Below are 18,368 nucleotides of genomic sequence, written 5' to 3'. Positions count from 1 at the left end.
ATCTTTGGAAATCTATGTTCTTCGCAGTGGATATAGGCCCAGCTCTATCCCAGTAATCTCTTCCATCCAACTCACACCTCTTACCAACACACTTATCTTGGGGCACGCCACCACATGTGGGCCAGAAGCCCCCAGTTCCTGTATCCTCTAGGACACATAGGGGAAGCTCCTGCAAACATTTAGACAATTTCACCAGGTCCCTGTGCCATCCCATTAACATTTTCAAATTACGTTCAATCGTTGAGGTAAAGAGCCCTCCCTGAGAGACCACCCTGTATATTCGTGTCCACTCCTCAGGGATCTCTTCACCCACCAGATCTACCCAATACCTCTGGAAGGTTTGTCTCCCCTGTAGACCAGTCTCATTCATGGCCTTATACAGCTTGGATAGTATGCCCTTCCTCGTTGTGGATTGGTCTATGACTTTCAATCGCTGTTAGCTCTCTAGCAGCCACTCCCACCCCCCCATTTCGAATCTGTCAGGATGCCATTGATAAAGAGATAGTCAAAGACTGACATTGAGTCTACTCCCAGCACATCCCGCACCTTAACCCATTCCTGGAAAACTTCCCCCTCAAACAATTGACCCACCTTCTCAAGGCCTGCATCAGACCACCTCTGTGTATGGGCGAAACCCTGGTGTCCCAGGTCAAACGTGGGACCCCACACCGAAGACACAGGGGAGGGCCATGATGTATAGCCTTGTGTCTCTGGAATCCCGCCAAACTGACCAAAAGACTCCCAGCATAGGGTGGGACCAAAGTCTGTCCAGTATCAATCGGCCGGGGACCAAAAATAGTCCCAGACTTTCAGAGGGTGTACAGCAAAGTCTTCCAGGTAGGTCCTCAGATCTTCCGTCATGTGCTCCAGCATCCACCTAATTTGTGCATCTTTATAGTATTACCGGATGTCTGGAAATCCAAATCCCTCCTTCATCCCTTGGAAGGGTAAGGGTTGCCATTTTCACCCTTGGCATCTTGTTCCCCCATATAAATCTACAGATCTCCCCTGTAACTTCCCAAAAAAATCTTTTCTGGTAGCTCTCACGGAATCGCAGAAAACAAGTATAGCAGTCTAGGAAGCACATTCATTTTTATGGAGGTCATCATCCCGTACCACGTCAGTATCAGTGGGTGGCACCCCGTTAAATCCGTCAGCTGTGCGCGGAAAGGGTCATAGTTAGCACCCAGCATCTCCTCAAGCTTCCTTGTCACCCTAATGCCCAGGTATTGAATGTTCCCCTGGCTAACACTCATGCCTTGATAATTCTTTTTTCGATCTAGGAGAGGGCTCTGTTCCTGGGCTGGTAGGATAGCAGCATTTCCAACATTGATTTTGAGTCCAGAGAGGCGGCCATACGCCGCTATTTTGGCCATTAACGCCGGGAGGGAGGCCTGGATATTCATAAGGCAAGGCAGTATATCATCCACAAATATTTTAACCTCAATTTCAACCCCGCTATACCCTTAATGCGGTCGTTCATTCAAATTGCAATTGCCAGGGGGCCCCATAGCCAGGGCGTACAACAGTGGGGAGAAGGGGTCCCCCTACCTAGTTCCTCTTGTGAGTTCAAAGGTCTCCGTGAGCCCCCCCTGTTTATCCGAACCTTTGCCCTGGGTCTATTATATAACTCTGACACCCACCTCAGGAAGTTTGTTCCTAGTCCCATCCTGCCCAGGACCTTCCATCATGTAGGGCCACTCGACCCTGTCGAATGCCTTCTCTTGAGTCCAATGTCACTAGGCATGCATCCAGACACCCCCACCCCCATAGCCACTGAAACCTGCACCATATTGTGGTCTGACCACAGGATCGGGGCAACCCGAGACTAAGACCTTTTCCTTTAAATTTGCGTCCATCAGCACCAGGTCGATACATGAAGAGTTGTGGCCCGCCGAGTTGTAGGTAAATGGCATGTCCCCTTGAGGTATTGGGTGGAGGGAGTCACATTAACCCAGTACATCATTAACCCCTTCAAAGCGTTCTGACTTGCCAGGGTTTATCCTGCTTATTTGTCCATCCCCCCCATCCCATTACGGTCCCTAAACGGATCCAGTACCATGTTAAAATCCCCCCCCCCACCATCAATTGCCCTTTGGCAAATCCAATCAATTTATCCCTGACCCTCTCCCAGAATTCACACTGGTGCACGTTCGGCGCATACACTGAGCCAATCGTAAGCTTAAAACCCTGTAGTTCACCCTTTGCAAACACGAACCTCCAGTTCGGGTCAGCCAGGACCGAGACCGTAAAGCCCATCCGAGTTGCAACCAAAACTACGACCTGCTCGCCTGTTCTTGACATCCAAGGCCATAATTACTTCACCCACCTCCCGAGAGCGTAATTTGCCCCCCCGACCCTCACTTCCAATTTGTTTTCTGAAGACACATCCAGTCGATGTTAGCCCTTTGGAATTCATGGTACCATAGATCATTTGGAATGAGTGTTCACCCCCCCCCCCCCGCGTGTTTAGGGAGCCAATGCTCATTCCACCCAGGCCAGACATCACCGGTTTGCCAACGTAGCACTTTACTTCCCCCATCCTCCAAGACAAATACCTACTTGCCACCCTCTTAACTGGGTCCCCTCACCATAACATCTTATGTGGCCAAACATCCCCTGAAAATTAACAACCCCCCACCCCCTCCCCATGACATCCAACCCCGCCCGACTCCATCTCCCCTGACAGGTCTGAATCACCAGTGGTCCCCACTGGGACCAGCTTGACAAAAGCACTTTGAGCCCCCTTTTATGCACCCCTCCCCCTGCCCCCCCCAAACAGGGATTAATTTACCAGCTGACCTTACAACCCCCCCCTTCCATACACCATGCATTAAGACCTGGTTCGCATTTACCGACATAACCCTCCGGCTCAGGACGGCCCAGCTGGCAGGGAGCAGAGTTTGCTTGAGCCTGGGATTGTACGTCTATTTGGACCCTTTATGCGCCATCGCCTGTCCTCATCAGCCCATCTCCTCCCATTAACTCCTCCGTGACCCTTCTTATGGCTTCCTCGGTCACCAGTTTGTAGCTGTAGCCCTCAATTGCGAAGGACAATGAGAAAGAGACACCCCCCACCCCCAATCGATATCTCACTGAGCCACTTTGCCAATGTGAGTGCAGATAGATCTTGGTAGCATCTCCCAGGGGCACAGAGCCCAGCCCCCTTGCCTTCTCCAGGATGGTCTATCCAGCTAATTATGGAAGCCTGCGAGCACCGAGCTCCGGCCTCATGGATGGTTCTCCTGAGATCATGTTCCCTTTCGCCTTCCTGGGAAAAAAATAAATAAACGAACATCTTCGATTATTCCTCCTCTACCGGTTCTCGAAATCACCCATCTTTAGGGCTGCATCGCCTTCCCTTCTCTCCAGCTCTGCCAACCTCATGTCCATCTGTGTTTCTAGTGTCTCGAGAGGGGTCTGGTTGTTCTCCACCGCCTGTAGCCTTTCGTCCATACTGTCGATTCTGACATTCATTCGGTCAATTTTTCCGCCTATGTCCAGCCTCATTCCTCCGATCTCTTCCAGGAGAGAGGCAATATCTTTCTTGGTGGACATGGCGTCACTCCCCGCTCAGACATGTTGGAGCAGGCTGTCTCTCACCACATCTTTTTAGTGACCCAGTTTCGCCTTCCAGTCCATGTGCGGGGTGAGATTCCGTTTTCCATAGTTGAACTCCGCATCTTCCTGCCAGACCCTTGTTTGGCCTGCTCTTTAGTGGAGTCTGCTGCACTCACTTTCGGGGACTCGCCTCTGCTGGGGCCCTCCCCTCTTCTCCCCGCAGCCCGGGTCCTTTGGTGCTGGTGGTGGGAGGGAAGAGATGCCTGCCAACCGAGTGCACCCTCGTCACCCCCCCCCAAATGGCAGGGGGGGGGGGCGATTGCCTGTAACCGGGTCACCCATCACAGCGTTTGATGACAGGTAACGTCGCTCTTTTCTGAGGCAGCCCCCCCCCCCCACCCAAGGAATGTGTCCCAGGGGCCCTCACCTCGTTAAGATTCCCTTTGGCTCAACTAAAGCCCCACAAGTGCGCAGGTGGGGCGGGGGGGCCCACAGGCCCTTGGTCGGCTCTGCCCTCTTGTGGCGTCTTCACTGTTTTCCATTGTCTGACGAGGGCCGTCTTCTGGTGGGGGGGGGCCCGCAGAAGGGAGTACTCCACAGGTGGGCACACGCCCCAGGTACAGACCAGGGGGCAAACACCTTTGCTGGGTCTCCCCTAGTCCAGCAGATTTCCTAGGCCTCCTTCACTTCTTATCTGGGGCCACCACGGGCCTGCTTCTTTTCAGTATTCTCTTGTTCTCCTTTTCTTCTGTCCTCAACTTCTACCGGTTTGGGGGGCTTAAGGCCCCCCCCCTGCTCTCCCCCACACCTGGCCCCCATAGGGCAGTGGGTAAATAAAGGGGTAGACCTGCACTGAAGTCCCTGATCCTTCAGGTATACTATACAAATATCCAAAATTGGATCAGTCGTATGGGATGACACTAACTAAATTTCAACACATATCAAATTTTATTCAGTAAATTCATTACGCGAAAAATTCATCTTAATATCATAAAAAACGATAAAAGAACAATCAATTTGTACCATCAATCATAACCACATACAGGACTCATTCAGACATTCAAATCTAAAAACACCCAGCATCTCCTCAAGCTTCCTTGTCACCCTAATGCCCAGGTATTGAATGTTCCCCTGGCTAACACTCATGCCTTGATAATTCTTTTTTCGATCTAGGAGAGGGCTCTGTTCCTGGGCTGGTAGGATAGCAGCATTTCCAACATTGATTTTGAGTCCAGAGAGGCGGCCATACGCCGCTATTTTGGCCATTAACGCCGGGAGGGAGGCCTGGATATTCATAAGGCAAGGCAGTATATCATCCACAAATATTTTAACCTCAATTTCAACCCCGCTATACCCTTAATGCGGTCGTTCATTCAAATTGCAATTGCCAGGGGGCCCCATAGCCAGGGCGTACAACAGTGGGGAGAAGGGGTCCCCCTACCTAGTTCCTCTTGTGAGTTCAAAGGTCTCCGTGAGCCCCCCCTGTTTATCCGAACCTTTGCCCTGGGTCTATTATATAACTCTGACACCCACCTCAGGAAGTTTGTTCCTAGTCCCATCCTGCCCAGGACCTTCCATCATGTAGGGCCACTCGACCCTGTCGAATGCCTTCTCTTGAGTCCAATGTCACTAGGCATGCATCCAGACACCCCCACCCCCATAGCCACTGAAACCTGCACCATATTGTGGTCTGACCACAGGATCGGGGCAACCCGAGACTAAGACCTTTTCCTTTAAATTTGCGTCCATCAGCACCAGGTCGATACATGAAGAGTTGTGGCCCGCCGAGTTGTAGGTAAATGGCATGTCCCCTTGAGGTATTGGGTGGAGGGAGTCACATTAACCCAGTACATCATTAACCCCTTCAAAGCGTTCTGACTTGCCAGGGTTTATCCTGCTTATTTGTCCATCCCCCCCATCCCATTACGGTCCCTAAACGGATCCAGTACCATGTTAAAATCCCCCCCCCCACCATCAATTGCCCTTTGGCAAATCCAATCAATTTATCCCTGACCCTCTCCCAGAATTCACACTGGTGCACGTTCGGCGCATACACTGAGCCAATCGTAAGCTTAAAACCCTGTAGTTCACCCTTTGCAAACACGAACCTCCAGTTCGGGTCAGCCAGGACCGAGACCGTAAAGCCCATCCGAGTTGCAACCAAAACTACGACCTGCTCGCCTGTTCTTGACATCCAAGGCCATAATTACTTCACCCACCTCCCGAGAGCGTAATTTGCCCCCCCGACCCTCACTTCCAATTTGTTTTCTGAAGACACATCCAGTCGATGTTAGCCCTTTGGAATTCATGGTACCATAGATCATTTGGAATGAGTGTTCACCCCCCCCCCGCGTGTTTAGGGAGCCAATGCTCATTCCACCCAGGCCAGACATCACCGGTTTGCCAACGTAGCACTTTACTTCCCCCATCCTCCAAGACAAATACCTACTTGCCACCCTCTTAACTGGGTCCCCTCACCATAACATCTTATGTGGCCAAACATCCCCTGAAAATTAACAACCCCCCACCCCCTCCCCATGACATCCAACCCCGCCCGACTCCATCTCCCCTGACAGGTCTGAATCACCAGTGGTCCCCACTGGGACCAGCTTGACAAAAGCACTTTGAGCCCCCTTTTATGCACCCCTCCCCCTGCCCCCCCCAAACAGGGATTAATTTACCAGCTGACCTTACAACCCCCCCCTTCCATACACCATGCATTAAGACCTGGTTCGCATTTACCGACATAACCCTCCGGCTCAGGACGGCCCAGCTGGCAGGGAGCAGAGTTTGCTTGAGCCTGGGATTGTACGTCTATTTGGACCCTTTATGCGCCATCGCCTGTCCTCATCAGCCCATCTCCTCCCATTAACTCCTCCGTGACCCTTCTTATGGCTTCCTCGGTCACCAGTTTGTAGCTGTAGCCCTCAATTGCGAAGGACAATGAGAAAGAGACACCCCCCACCCCCAATCGATATCTCACTGAGCCACTTTGCCAATGTGAGTGCAGATAGATCTTGGTAGCATCTCCCAGGGGCACAGAGCCCAGCCCCCTTGCCTTCTCCAGGATGGTCTATCCAGCTAATTATGGAAGCCTGCGAGCACCGAGCTCCGGCCTCATGGATGGTTCTCCTGAGATCATGTTCCCTTTCGCCTTCCTGGGAAAAAAATAAATAAACGAACATCTTCGATTATTCCTCCTCTACCGGTTCTCGAAATCACCCATCTTTAGGGCTGCATCGCCTTCCCTTCTCTCCAGCTCTGCCAACCTCATGTCCATCTGTGTTTCTAGTGTCTCGAGAGGGGTCTGGTTGTTCTCCACCGCCTGTAGCCTTTCGTCCATACTGTCGATTCTGACATTCATTCGGTCAATTTTTCCGCCTATGTCCAGCCTCATTCCTCCGATCTCTTCCAGGAGAGAGGCAATATCTTTCTTGGTGGACATGGCGTCACTCCCCGCTCAGACATGTTGGAGCAGGCTGTCTCTCACCACATCTTTTTAGTGACCCAGTTTCGCCTTCCAGTCCATGTGCGGGGTGAGATTCCGTTTTCCATAGTTGAACTCCGCATCTTCCTGCCAGACCCTTGTTTGGCCTGCTCTTTAGTGGAGTCTGCTGCACTCACTTTCGGGGACTCGCCTCTGCTGGGGCCCTCCCCTCTTCTCCCCGCAGCCCGGGTCCTTTGGTGCTGGTGGTGGGAGGGAAGAGATGCCTGCCAACCGAGTGCACCCTCGTCACCCCCCCCCAAATGGCAGGGGGGGGGGCGATTGCCTGTAACCGGGTCACCCATCACAGCGTTTGATGACAGGTAACGTCGCTCTTTTCTGAGGCAGCTCCCCCCCCCCACCCAAGGAATGTGTCCCAGGGGCCCTCACCTCGTTAAGATTCCCTTTGGCTCAACTAAAGCCCCACAAGTGCGCAGGTGGGGCGGGGGGGCCCACAGGCCCTTGGTCGGCTCTGCCCTCTTGTGGCGTCTTCACTGTTTTCCATTGTCTGACGAGGGCCGTCTTCTGGTGGGGGGGGGCCCGCAGAAGGGAGTACTCCACAGGTGGGCACACGCCCCAGGTACAGACCAGGGGGCAAACACCTTTGCTGGGTCTCCCCTAGTCCAGCAGATTTCCTAGGCCTCCTTCACTTCTTATCTGGGGCCACCACGGGCCTGCTTCTTTTCAGTATTCTCTTGTTCTCCTTTTCTTCTGTCCTCAACTTCTACCGGTTTGGGGGGCTTAAGGCCCCCCCCCTGCTCTCCCCCACACCTGGCCCCCATAGGGCAGTGGGTAAATAAAGGGGTAGACCTGCACTGAAGTCCCTGATCCTTCAGGTATACTATACAAATATCCAAAATTGGATCAGTCGTATGGGATGACACTAACTAAATTTCAACACATATCAAATTTTATTCAGTAAATTCATTACGCGAAAAATTCATCTTAATATCATAAAAAACGATAAAAGAACAATCAATTTGTACCATCAATCATAACCACATACAGGACTCATTCAGACATTCAAATCTAAAAACACCGAAGTGTTTAATACATCAATAAGCATTGGAAATATTGTTACACCAAATCTTTTCAATTATCACATCAGACAGTGACCCAGTCCATAATATCAGGTGTCGTGCATCTGGTGCCAAATTTGACCAGATATCTCACAGAAAAACGTCGACACGTGTTTCAGTCGGAGACCTTCTTCAGGATCTAGGGCTTGGAGTAAATGCTCCGCCCTGTTCTCAACGTATATGGGCCTGTAGTAAATCACCAAATTCCAACTTAAGGGAAGGTGAACGGGACAGCGGAAATTAATTCTCCACTGGCATCAGTGTGTTTGCTGTACAAGCTCCAATAGTGCAGCTTGAAGATCTTTCAAAGGATGCGACCACCAACGGATCCTCCCAGGACCCGCGTATTGTTAGCCGGATCTTCCCAATATCAATTGGTCATTAGGCCATTCACGAGGCTTGAATGGAAAACGTGCAGCCCCTTTCGTGGAAAAGTTGCACAGCCGGTACCGTGTTCACTCGCTCGTCACCAGCACAAACATAGCAAAAAGTCAATGCGGGCCAGTTACTGTGGAAGCTTCCCGCGGGCCCCTTCGCCTTATAGAGGGGGTCCCGACTCCCCCCCCCTGGAGACGCCGGGTAGGGTTACCTCCCAGTTCGTAGGATATCCATGAACACTTGGGGGGGGGTCACTTTATGGTGGGCTCCTTGCACGTCCAGGGGGTGGGAGTACCTCCTCTCCCAATGTTTAGCACCTCAGCTCAGGGTGCCCCGAACCATCCAAGCGAGTCCTCCTCCTCTGCGGAGCCCCCCGCACCAGTCACCACAGGCACCCTTCTTCCTCCAGGGGTGCTTCGATTTAGCGAGTCTCCTCCTATGCTTCCTCATGCCCAGTCAAGTGTGTCAGGCCCTTCTAGGAATAACGTGGGCTCATCAGGGAAAGAAAAATGCAGTGTAGGGCTGCAATATTGTTTTATCCAACTGAAGAGGCCTTGTGTTTATCCCGTGTCCCTCACTGCACTACAGCAGTGTTCATGGGTCTGCCTCATGGCCTCCCTCTCTGCCACGTGTATTCCCAAGGCGAGGGGCCTGTCCGTACCGCCATTAGTACATGTGATGCTGCGGCCCCCACATCCCCCAGCACAGTGCTCCATCCTGTCGGCAGCCCAGGGGGTAGGGGGCCGGCAGTCAAGGTGCAAAGGGAGGGACGCCTTATCTGGACTCCTGCTTCCTCCCTGCCAGAGCCTTCACAGTTGTGGGCGCCCAACACTGAGCACTCGTAGGTGGTTAGAGGCCCCAGTGCCCCTTGCGTCATCCGCCGCCTCAGCCCTGCCTCCTCTTTCTCCGGCCCGCATGTCCCGGGCCGTACAGGGGGAGGCTCCTCCTTTCCTCTACAGTCAAAGCGCAGAGTCCCGTTCAACTTCACGAGGGGGGCCCCGGCACTCAGGGTTGCACCCAGGTGATCAGTGGGTGCGCCCCACTACACTACTACAGGTACCCTTTCTTAACTGGGGGTGGCGGGGAGGGGTCAGATAAAGCGTGCTCTGGTCCTGCAATGGCCCGGTAGAAGGGGAGCCCTGCAGTCAGGCTGCCATTGCCTGGGCGCCTCCCTGGTGGCCTGTGTGTGTTAGTTTTAAAATAAGATTATATGGAGTATTGCATTAAATTACCATCACATGGTCTTTAGTTGCGGGCTGGGTGGTCGCTCAGGGGCAACGAGTTTGTCCTGGAAGCAAGAAACCGCACGGCAACACAAGTTTGTATCCTGGTCCCGTGCTTAGAGACTGGTCTCCGGTATTAAGTGCGTTATAAACTAAGGGTTAGCCTATGAATCTCTTAGAATTCTGGTGTTCCTCAGGAGTCATCTGCCCCGACTTGCACCAGAAATCAGTCTCCACAACGCGGAGTCTGAGCGTGAGATGTTTCTGTACATCAACTGTCTTCCTGCTCACTTTCGTTATTATTTGTAGTAGAGTTGGGTTCCACATTTTATATCTGGCCACACCAGTTGAGAAGTGCCAATTTGACTTTTAGATTTCTAATGTACCCAACACTTTACAGAAGCAACTTCAAGTGTGGATTGACACTGTAAATATAAGAGGGAACTAGAGCAGAAAGCATGCTTTGGCGTTTAGTCATTTCAACCAGATACCTTTTACATGCGTCAATATGCCAACAAAAAAAGCAATTCATTCTTGCCCTGCGAGCATACACTAATCCATTCATGAGAATTACATATCCTAGACTGCTCTGCGCTGATAAAGGGAAACCCAAGCCTGGAAGTCATTCTGCTAAAGGGACTTGGGTCCTTTGTCTTTTTGCTCAATGAGTAGCTTACCTGCAACTTTCAACAAGCACTTTAGCGTTATCCAACTCCTGTTCCGATGCTCCCACAGTTCGCGGATCGGTGATATTAAAAAAGTGCTTCAGACGCCCTACAAACGTGTTCTGGTCCCACCGAGGGGCATCGATGTTAAAGCCTGAAGGGATTGCGTTAGCTGCCATCATACTTTAGCACTGCAAAAGAAGGAAGCATTTTGAGAAAGAAGCAAATGTAGCAAAAAGCATTTAAAATGGTGGGTGTTTTTGCATTTCTAGAATTAAATAGATTCCAACCAAATCTGAGCCAAAACATTTTGTGTTGGGAAGTTTTTTTATATGTGTTGGGAAGTTACCAGCACTGCGGGTGAGTCTCCTCAAGACATTAAATAGAGAAACCATTTATGAATTAAAGAAGCAATTTGAGATGGATTTTTGCTGTGGTTTGAACAAGAAGCTGTGGGGGGAGCGGAAGGGACCACATTTAACCTCACAGTTTCCATTGCAGCGTTTGAACAACTTTTTCCACCAGCACATGGTATACTTGGAGCTACAGTAACACTGAAGACTACCCCGAAATGTTGAATCCAGTCTAGGTTTTCAAAATGACCAACCAAGATATAAACCATCTGAAATGAAAATTCATCAGTTCTATTTTTCTAAAATGGGCTCCTTTCGTACAGCTTAAAAACATTTCCAGATTATTATGTGGATCAAGTAGGATGGCCTTGGTTGCAGAACATAAATTTAACTAGATGGGTCGGTGTATCTATTAAAATAGTTTTTAAAAAAATATTCTGGTCAAGAAATCGTAATATCGAAGAGCCTAATTTGGTGCAGAGTGGGTTAGACTTGTGATTCGGTCATAGGTGTAGAATGGCTGCATTTATATTGGCTCACGGCCTGAGAAAGTGCAAATTTGAGCACAGGAAGGAACATGAGTGAGGCAGAAGTTCTGGGAACTAACAATGATTAATTTCTTTCCCAAATCACCATTAAAAAGACTAGTGTCATTTAATGCCTTTATCACCATTCACCATCGCCTATCAAAATTATGTTCACTGGTAGCAGTGTGAAGAACGGCTTAGAGAAGACTATTGCCATATATTGCCTTGGCACATTGGCATACTAGCAAGAGGCTGCACTCTTCTCAGGACCCCAGGACCGCTCACAGGGGCCAGTTAAAGCTGGTTAATGAAAGAATGCCGACAGTAGCCATCACCTTATGATCCCTGTTAATATTTCATTTCAAGGGTTACAGTTCACTTAAACCACCTACGAGCATTATTACTTATTCATTTACAGAGAATTCAGTTTGCTATTCTTGGCTATGACCTTTGAACCTGCTAGTGTGACTGTTCACCAAAGCCATATTAAAAAAAATCACAATTTTAGGAGCCTCGACAACCTATAAGTTAGAGATGAAAAAAATGGAAAAAAACAAAAACTAATGCTTCTTAATTTTAAGTTTTCAATTAAGAAAAGTTGCTTTTTAAAAATGTATTTATTTTATTTACTTTGTGATGTAGTTTGAAACAAACGTTCTGCTATATATAAAAGCTTATTTTAACTCTTGCTTCCTTCCACGGTCTCTTCCCTCTACAAGCACTTCATATAGATTTTGCTCCCCAAACCTTCAACAAGAACATCCCTGAATGCAACCCACACTGCCAATCCCACGCAGCACTTATATTTGTGTTTTTACATCATGCTGCATACTGTAAATTCCAGTTTAAGAACGCTTAGTAGCAGGTGTGAAGATCATCACTACCCACATGTGTAGTTCTCAATATACGAACTCGGAAACATGAAGGCACGTGTCAACCCAGAGTACTGAACTCTTGAACGAGCACCAGCTCTTTTGCAATGAAGATGCGCACACTGTTTGAAGTGCCATCCTCTACATTTGAAATCCAAGCATTGGCTTTTACTGAGAGGTTTCTTTGGCCCCATTGCTAGGTCCCAGATTAATCACTCTACTTGGTTTTAGTTTGTTTTCCGGATACTCAAAAAGTGACAGAAGGCCAAGAGCAGTGGGGCAAATGGCTCAAAGAACACCAAGTCCCAGAAATTGTTCAAGGGTTATTAGTTGATAGAGCGCTGGGGCCGCACCCGGTTGGTCGAGGGAAAGCATTTTCAACACCAACGCAGGCATACCAAACTTCTGGGTTAGGATCTATAGAACACTGACCCCCTGCCATCTAATCTCTAGGCTGGCTAACAGAGAACTTAAACGCAATTGCCTTATCCATCTATACTCCCACAGGGACTTTCTAAACTTGTACTACTAACAGATGGTTAGTAGCTACCAAAGGATCAGAGTATGTGCCTGAGGCACTATGCCCAATTTGGCCCCTTTCCTCTTTCCCTTGCTCTGTATCCTACTCTTCTTGCTCTACTCTTCTAATCCCAACCCCACCCATGTTCACTGCATCTTTCTTTCCTGTCCGTCTGTCGCCACCTCAGACTCCACCCTAACAATCCACAGCTTTGCGTTTCCTGGGTTATCCTTGTTGACCTCCCCAGCCTCTGCTTGGTTGTCTAACCCTGGCCTGTCTAGTCAAATCTTCCCTGCCCTGCAGGCGTTACACAAAGAAAACGTTTTAAATAATGGGTTAAGCCCCGCCCCTTTTCTCCACCTGGGGCAGCTGTTAAATAGCCATGGCAGCCGGCCTTAGCATGCTCTCCCCGAGGTAAGTACAGTCTTTCTTGGTTAGTGGTTGGAATCCTGGTTTTAGTCCCTGGTGGTCTATGGTGTTGGCAGCGGTGTAGCTGCTGTTCATGCCGGTGCTGGGGAGTGGTGTACGGCATGTCGGGCAGGTTTAGTAAATGGCAGAGGTCGTGACAGGGGCGTAGGAGACAACATCTGGGGGGGGGGGGGGGGAACACCTTGGCGACTTTTCTTTTTTATTGTGTTTGAGTCAAAGAACTCGACTTTTCACGTCATTTTAATTAAAATAGCAGTAAAATAAAGGGTAGGTATGGGTCACCAGCATGTAATAAAAATAATTAATCAATCTCTCCTAAGGCCTGGGTAATTACAGTTCTGGGCTCAAAGCGGGATGACCAGCGTTCACTTTCTCTGAATGGGCTTTATCGGTACCAGAGACATCCCTCCAAGCCCTGAAAGCACACATTCTGTAAAATCAGTTGAGCCACTTGTCTAGAACCGGAAATGCATTGGATCTAACAGCACCGTGGACATGATTTAGTTTAGTTTCTGGGCCATCCACATTTATCATGCATTTTCCATGTCCCCACACAGCCTTTGCTGGGTGCACTTGAGAAACACACCAATTTGCAGACAGTGCCCATAAAGTTCAAAGACAGCCAAGGCCCACGATGTCTGCACAGGGCCCAGTTTACTGGCCAAGGACAAACGCACCCAGAGTTCACGCGAGCATGCCCCGTTTTTCCGCCAATGCCTTTAATTAGTCCACACCTTCCTTGCTGCTGGGACTGCTCCAATAGGTGTCACTCCTTCAACATCTCTTTCGCATCCCCTTCTGAGTTACATGTTCCATGCGCTTTGAAGTTCGAATACTGCAGTAGGACTGACCCAGCCAGTCATCCTTTCAAGATGGATACATGGAGTAGCATAAAATTATTGGGTAATAACACCTGCTAGTACAAGTGCTTAGAAGCAAGAGGAATCCACATGAAAAGATGCACAAGAACAGCCATTATTAATATTAGCGACCTATCCTGTGCAGGCAGGGTTACAACATCACCCATGCCACCATTTGCTTCTCGGAAGGTTAATCATGAACACCTATAAAAAAAGCACAAGGATGGATATTTTCCTATAGTGTTGCAAGCAAATAATAAAAAGGTGCACACCTTTTAAATCTAAAAAAAAAGCCATTTCACTAATATCCTGATAAAACAATGAGTTGGCCTTGTGGTTAAGTGTTTCACCCTTGACCCTAACCATCTTATGTTTGAATCCTGGCTACAGCAGAATCGACAGTTTAAAGCAGTCCAATGGCATTACAATAATAAAGGAGGCAAATGGATGTTGTCGGAATGCAGATAAGGGGGGGGAAGACATTTTTTGGCAGGATTTCAGAGCCAGCAACCCTGTCCTACATGGTGGTCCAGGCTCTGCTGTGTGTCTAGCTCACTTTGACACAGGTTTTGTGAAATCGTCCTGTCGCCATAGTGCTGCATGGGCTCAGACATCCGGCCCAGGGTGAAGTGCAATATCCCAAGGCAAATCACCTGAACATGTACATACGGCCCTGTACCCTATTCCAATACTAGGGCATCACTATTGCTACAGCCTAGTGATCCGCCTAAGTACTCATATGATCTACTATTCAGGGAGCAGCTCACAGCCCTTTTAAATAAGTCCTGCCTAAATAAGTCTAATTGTATTATATTTTCCGTGCCTGCCCTCAGAATGTACCACTTGGCCCACAAATGTAAATACAGCACCCTACAAAAGTATAAAACACAGCCCCATTAACATCCTGGGCCTCGCGGTGCCCCTTGGTCAGGGTGCATTTCCAGTGCCACCAGAACAGAGGGCAAACCCCCAGCTTTAAACACATTGCTCTGGCGTGTGTACATTCCCCACATGCGTGCAGGTTACAGCAGGTGGCCAACGCAGCACAGCGGCCTCGCCTTACTTCGGCTTAAAAATACAAGCGTGGGGGTCTCCCTATAGGTTCATACATCATATTCCAGGAGCGAAGAGCAGCTGTGCACTATTTAAACGAGAGACGCAGAAGCCTCACCAACTGCGCTTCCGCCCAATAATAATAATACACATCAACTAGTGGTTACAAATAGTGCTTTTCATTTAGACCTCTTAGGAGTTCAAATATACTTTTACAATATTACGGCCATTTGACAATTTTTGACACAAGGTTTAGGAAACAAAATTATTTTTTATTTGTCATATATTCCTTCGACAAAAGCCTCCAAAACGCCAACACGTATTTCAACCCTAACTGGGCCGTCTTCAGGGCGTAAAAATGTATCACTGGTCTGTGGAGCACATGTAACTATTAGAGTGCGCAAAACTGTGTTTTTGCTGGGTGCATTATCCCTCTTAGTTTCAGAAAATCTTGAATTTGCATCAAGAATGAAAAAACGTAGAGCTCTTTAAACTCGGTAGTATTCAGATTTGAGCTTCCAAAGTAAAATGGTGCGGTCTGCTAACAATGGAGACTCCACGAAACTACGACCGGCCAGACGGCATGAAACCATTAGCACTGAAGCTGTTAATGGTTTCTCACAGAATACGGGATTGTTAGCAGAACGCACCATTTTACTTTGGTAGCTCAAATCTGAATACTACCGAGTTTAAAGAGCTCTACGCTTTTTTCATTCTTGATGCAAATTCAAGATTTTCTGAAACCAAGAGGGATAATGCACCCAGCAAAACACAGTTTTGCGCACTCTAATAGTTACACGTGCTCCACAGACCAGTGATACATTTTTACGCCCTGAAGACGGCCCAGTTAGGGTTGAAACACGTCTTGGCGTTTGAGGCTTTTGTCGAAGGACTATATGACAAATCAAAAATACTTTTGTTTCATAAACCTTGTGTTAAAAATGGTCAAATGGCTGTAATATTGTAAAAGTATATTTGAACTCCTAAGAGGTCTAAATGAAAAGCACTATTTGTAACCACTAGTGGATGTGTATTATTGGGCGGAAGCGCAGATGGTGAGGCCTCTGCGTCTCAAGTTTTTACTTATCTGAAGGTTTTTTTTGAGAAATTACCCTTCTGGGCCCCACTACTGACGCATACCGGCTTTTATAATATCTTTGATTCTTCAAATAGATACTAAATGTAGTTACACCTGAGATCTGTGCGCACCTCCTGTACAGGTTTTTTTTTTAACAATTTTATTTATATTTGCACACAGGTTATGCACATACTTTAGCAGCTTACTTTGATTATACAGACATATTACTTATACAGTTTATTAGCCTTCTGTGTTCAGGTTCTCCGGTTCACTGAGGTCAGCCAGATATTGCTTGTATCGCGACCATATGTTTCTGGGTCTACTTTGTGGTGTGACCAAGTCAATATACAGTTCCTCAGTATCATTAATCCACACCATATCTCTGTTCGTCTTCTATTGTAGGGGGTTGTACGTTCTTCCATCTCATCAATATGACCCTTTTGGCTATGAGCAAACTCAGATTCAATAATTTCCTCCACGTCGGATTCAGTTTCCCTTCTGCCCCCAACATACAAACCCGTGGTGTCCATGTCACCGGCTGGTCTGCCATCTTGTCTAGCGCCCCGCATACCCCTGACCAATAATGTCTCAATTTGGTACAGTCCCACAGCATATGGAATATATTAGCGTTTCCAGCATTACATCTTGGACAGGCACCATTCGATGTGGGGTATATCTGTTTAAGCCTTAATGGAGTGTAATGTATCCTGTGCACTATTTTATAGTGTATCAATTTAAACCTTGAGTTACACGATATCCCTTTAGTCAGTGCGCAAATCCGAGACCACTCATGATCGTCTATCAGTTGCCCCAAATCCTGTTCCCATCTCCCTTTAGCTGTGTGGTTTATCGCAGGGTGTGTTTGTATTATAGTTTTGTACAGCGTAGAGGCAGTGACCTTTTGGGTACCTCCTGTGAATATATAGCCTAATGCCATATTTATTTCTGGTTCTTCTGGGAATGTTGGGTGGGTTTGTTGTGCCATGGTTGCAACCTTGTGGTATTGCTGCTTATGTGTAAGTGTGTCTCCCAGTGTATCCTTAATATCCTCCGAAGATATAAAATGTTGGTCCAAGAATAACTGGCCCCACTGTGTAATACCTTTAGCGCTCCAGTGCCTTGCTATTTCACTATCAACACTGAGTGATGTGTATGGCTCTCCCCATATTGGCATGCGTGGATGATATAGTTTACTGGCATCATATATGTCAGTGATTCTGGACCATGCCGTGGATGTGACTTTGGAGGGGTTGATTGTATTGTATTGCTTCGGGGTGGGTCTGGACATTCTTTGCAGCGCCCCTATCGCCTCTCTTGTGGCGACAGGGAAACGTCAGTAGGGTTAAGAAAGGATGTGGCCCATCTTGCCGCCTGCTGTGCCTGCACCGTCAAGTAATAAAGTTCCATGTCCGGTGCCATCAGTCCTCCCCTTGGATATGTGTCTGTCAGGACTCTCCAGCTTAGTCCAGGGTGTCCTCCCCAAACAAAATTTGCGCAGGCGCTATTGATTTTGGTGAACAGAGCGCGGCCGGGCCACACCGGAACCGTGCTAAAGAGGTAGAAACGTTTCGGTAGTATCACCATTTTGATTAAGGCTAATCGTCCCGCCATTGATATTGGGAGTACACTCCATCGTTTCATTTTAGCGCAGAGGGTGTCCGCTAGTGTCGTGTAATTTAATGCTCGGGATAGTTGGGCCGTTCTGGCTATGTGGGCCCCTAGATACACTATGTATCAGACTCCATATAAGTCCGTGAAGATTCCGGGGTTGTGGTGTGGCGTCTGTGAGCGGGAATATTTCAGATTTGTGGGGGTTGAGGCGTAGTCCTGAGTATTCGCCAAATCTTTCTACTTCTGCCAGGATCTTGCCGAGCGTTCTGTCCAGGTTTTTTTAGGTATAAAAGAATGTCATCTGCATATAGCGTTATAATTTGCAGTTTGCCTTCAAGCCATATCCCAAACGAGCTGTAACGAGACCTGAGAATATCTGCCAGTGGTTCTATTACTAAGGCAAAGAGCAAGGGGGAAAGCGGGCAACCTTGTCTGGTGCCTCCCAACAGCTCCAGTATGCCCGTGAGGGCTCCATTCACTCTGATCCTCGCGTGAGGCCGAGTATATAGCACCCTGATCCACTTTATAAATTGTGGGCCAAACCCGTAGTTTCGCAGTACTCCGAATAGAAAGGGCCATGAGACTGTGTCGAAAGCTTTTCTCATGTCTAGGGACACCGCTATCCCTTGAGTGGTGGCAGGAATGGAGGTCATTATTTGATGGCATCGTCTAATA

At 48.4% G+C, this 18,368-nt stretch overlaps 1 protein-coding gene across 3 annotated transcripts in view; it reads right to left on the bottom strand.

Moving 5' to 3' along the window:
* The window catches only part of SFXN2 (sideroflexin 2), a 327,950-nt gene that overhangs the window by 285,051 nt on the left and 24,531 nt on the right, over positions 1–18,368 (bottom strand). For all 3 annotated transcript variants that reach the window (XM_069611680.1, XM_069611678.1, XM_069611679.1), the window contains exon 2: positions 10,403–10,581. In XM_069611680.1, the coding sequence (XP_069467781.1) occupies positions 10,403–10,572 (170 nt within the window). In that variant the 5' untranslated portion in view covers positions 10,573–10,581. The remainder of the gene's footprint in view (positions 1–10,402; positions 10,582–18,368) is intronic.

The sequence above is a fragment of the Ambystoma mexicanum genome, chromosome 8 (genome assembly GCF_040938575.1).
Source record: "Ambystoma mexicanum isolate Mex_15411 chromosome 8, UKY_AmexF1_1, whole genome shotgun sequence".
In the NCBI taxonomy this organism is placed as follows: Eukaryota; Metazoa; Chordata; class Amphibia; order Caudata; family Ambystomatidae; genus Ambystoma; species Ambystoma mexicanum.
This window is presented reverse-complemented; position numbering and strand designations above follow the sequence as displayed.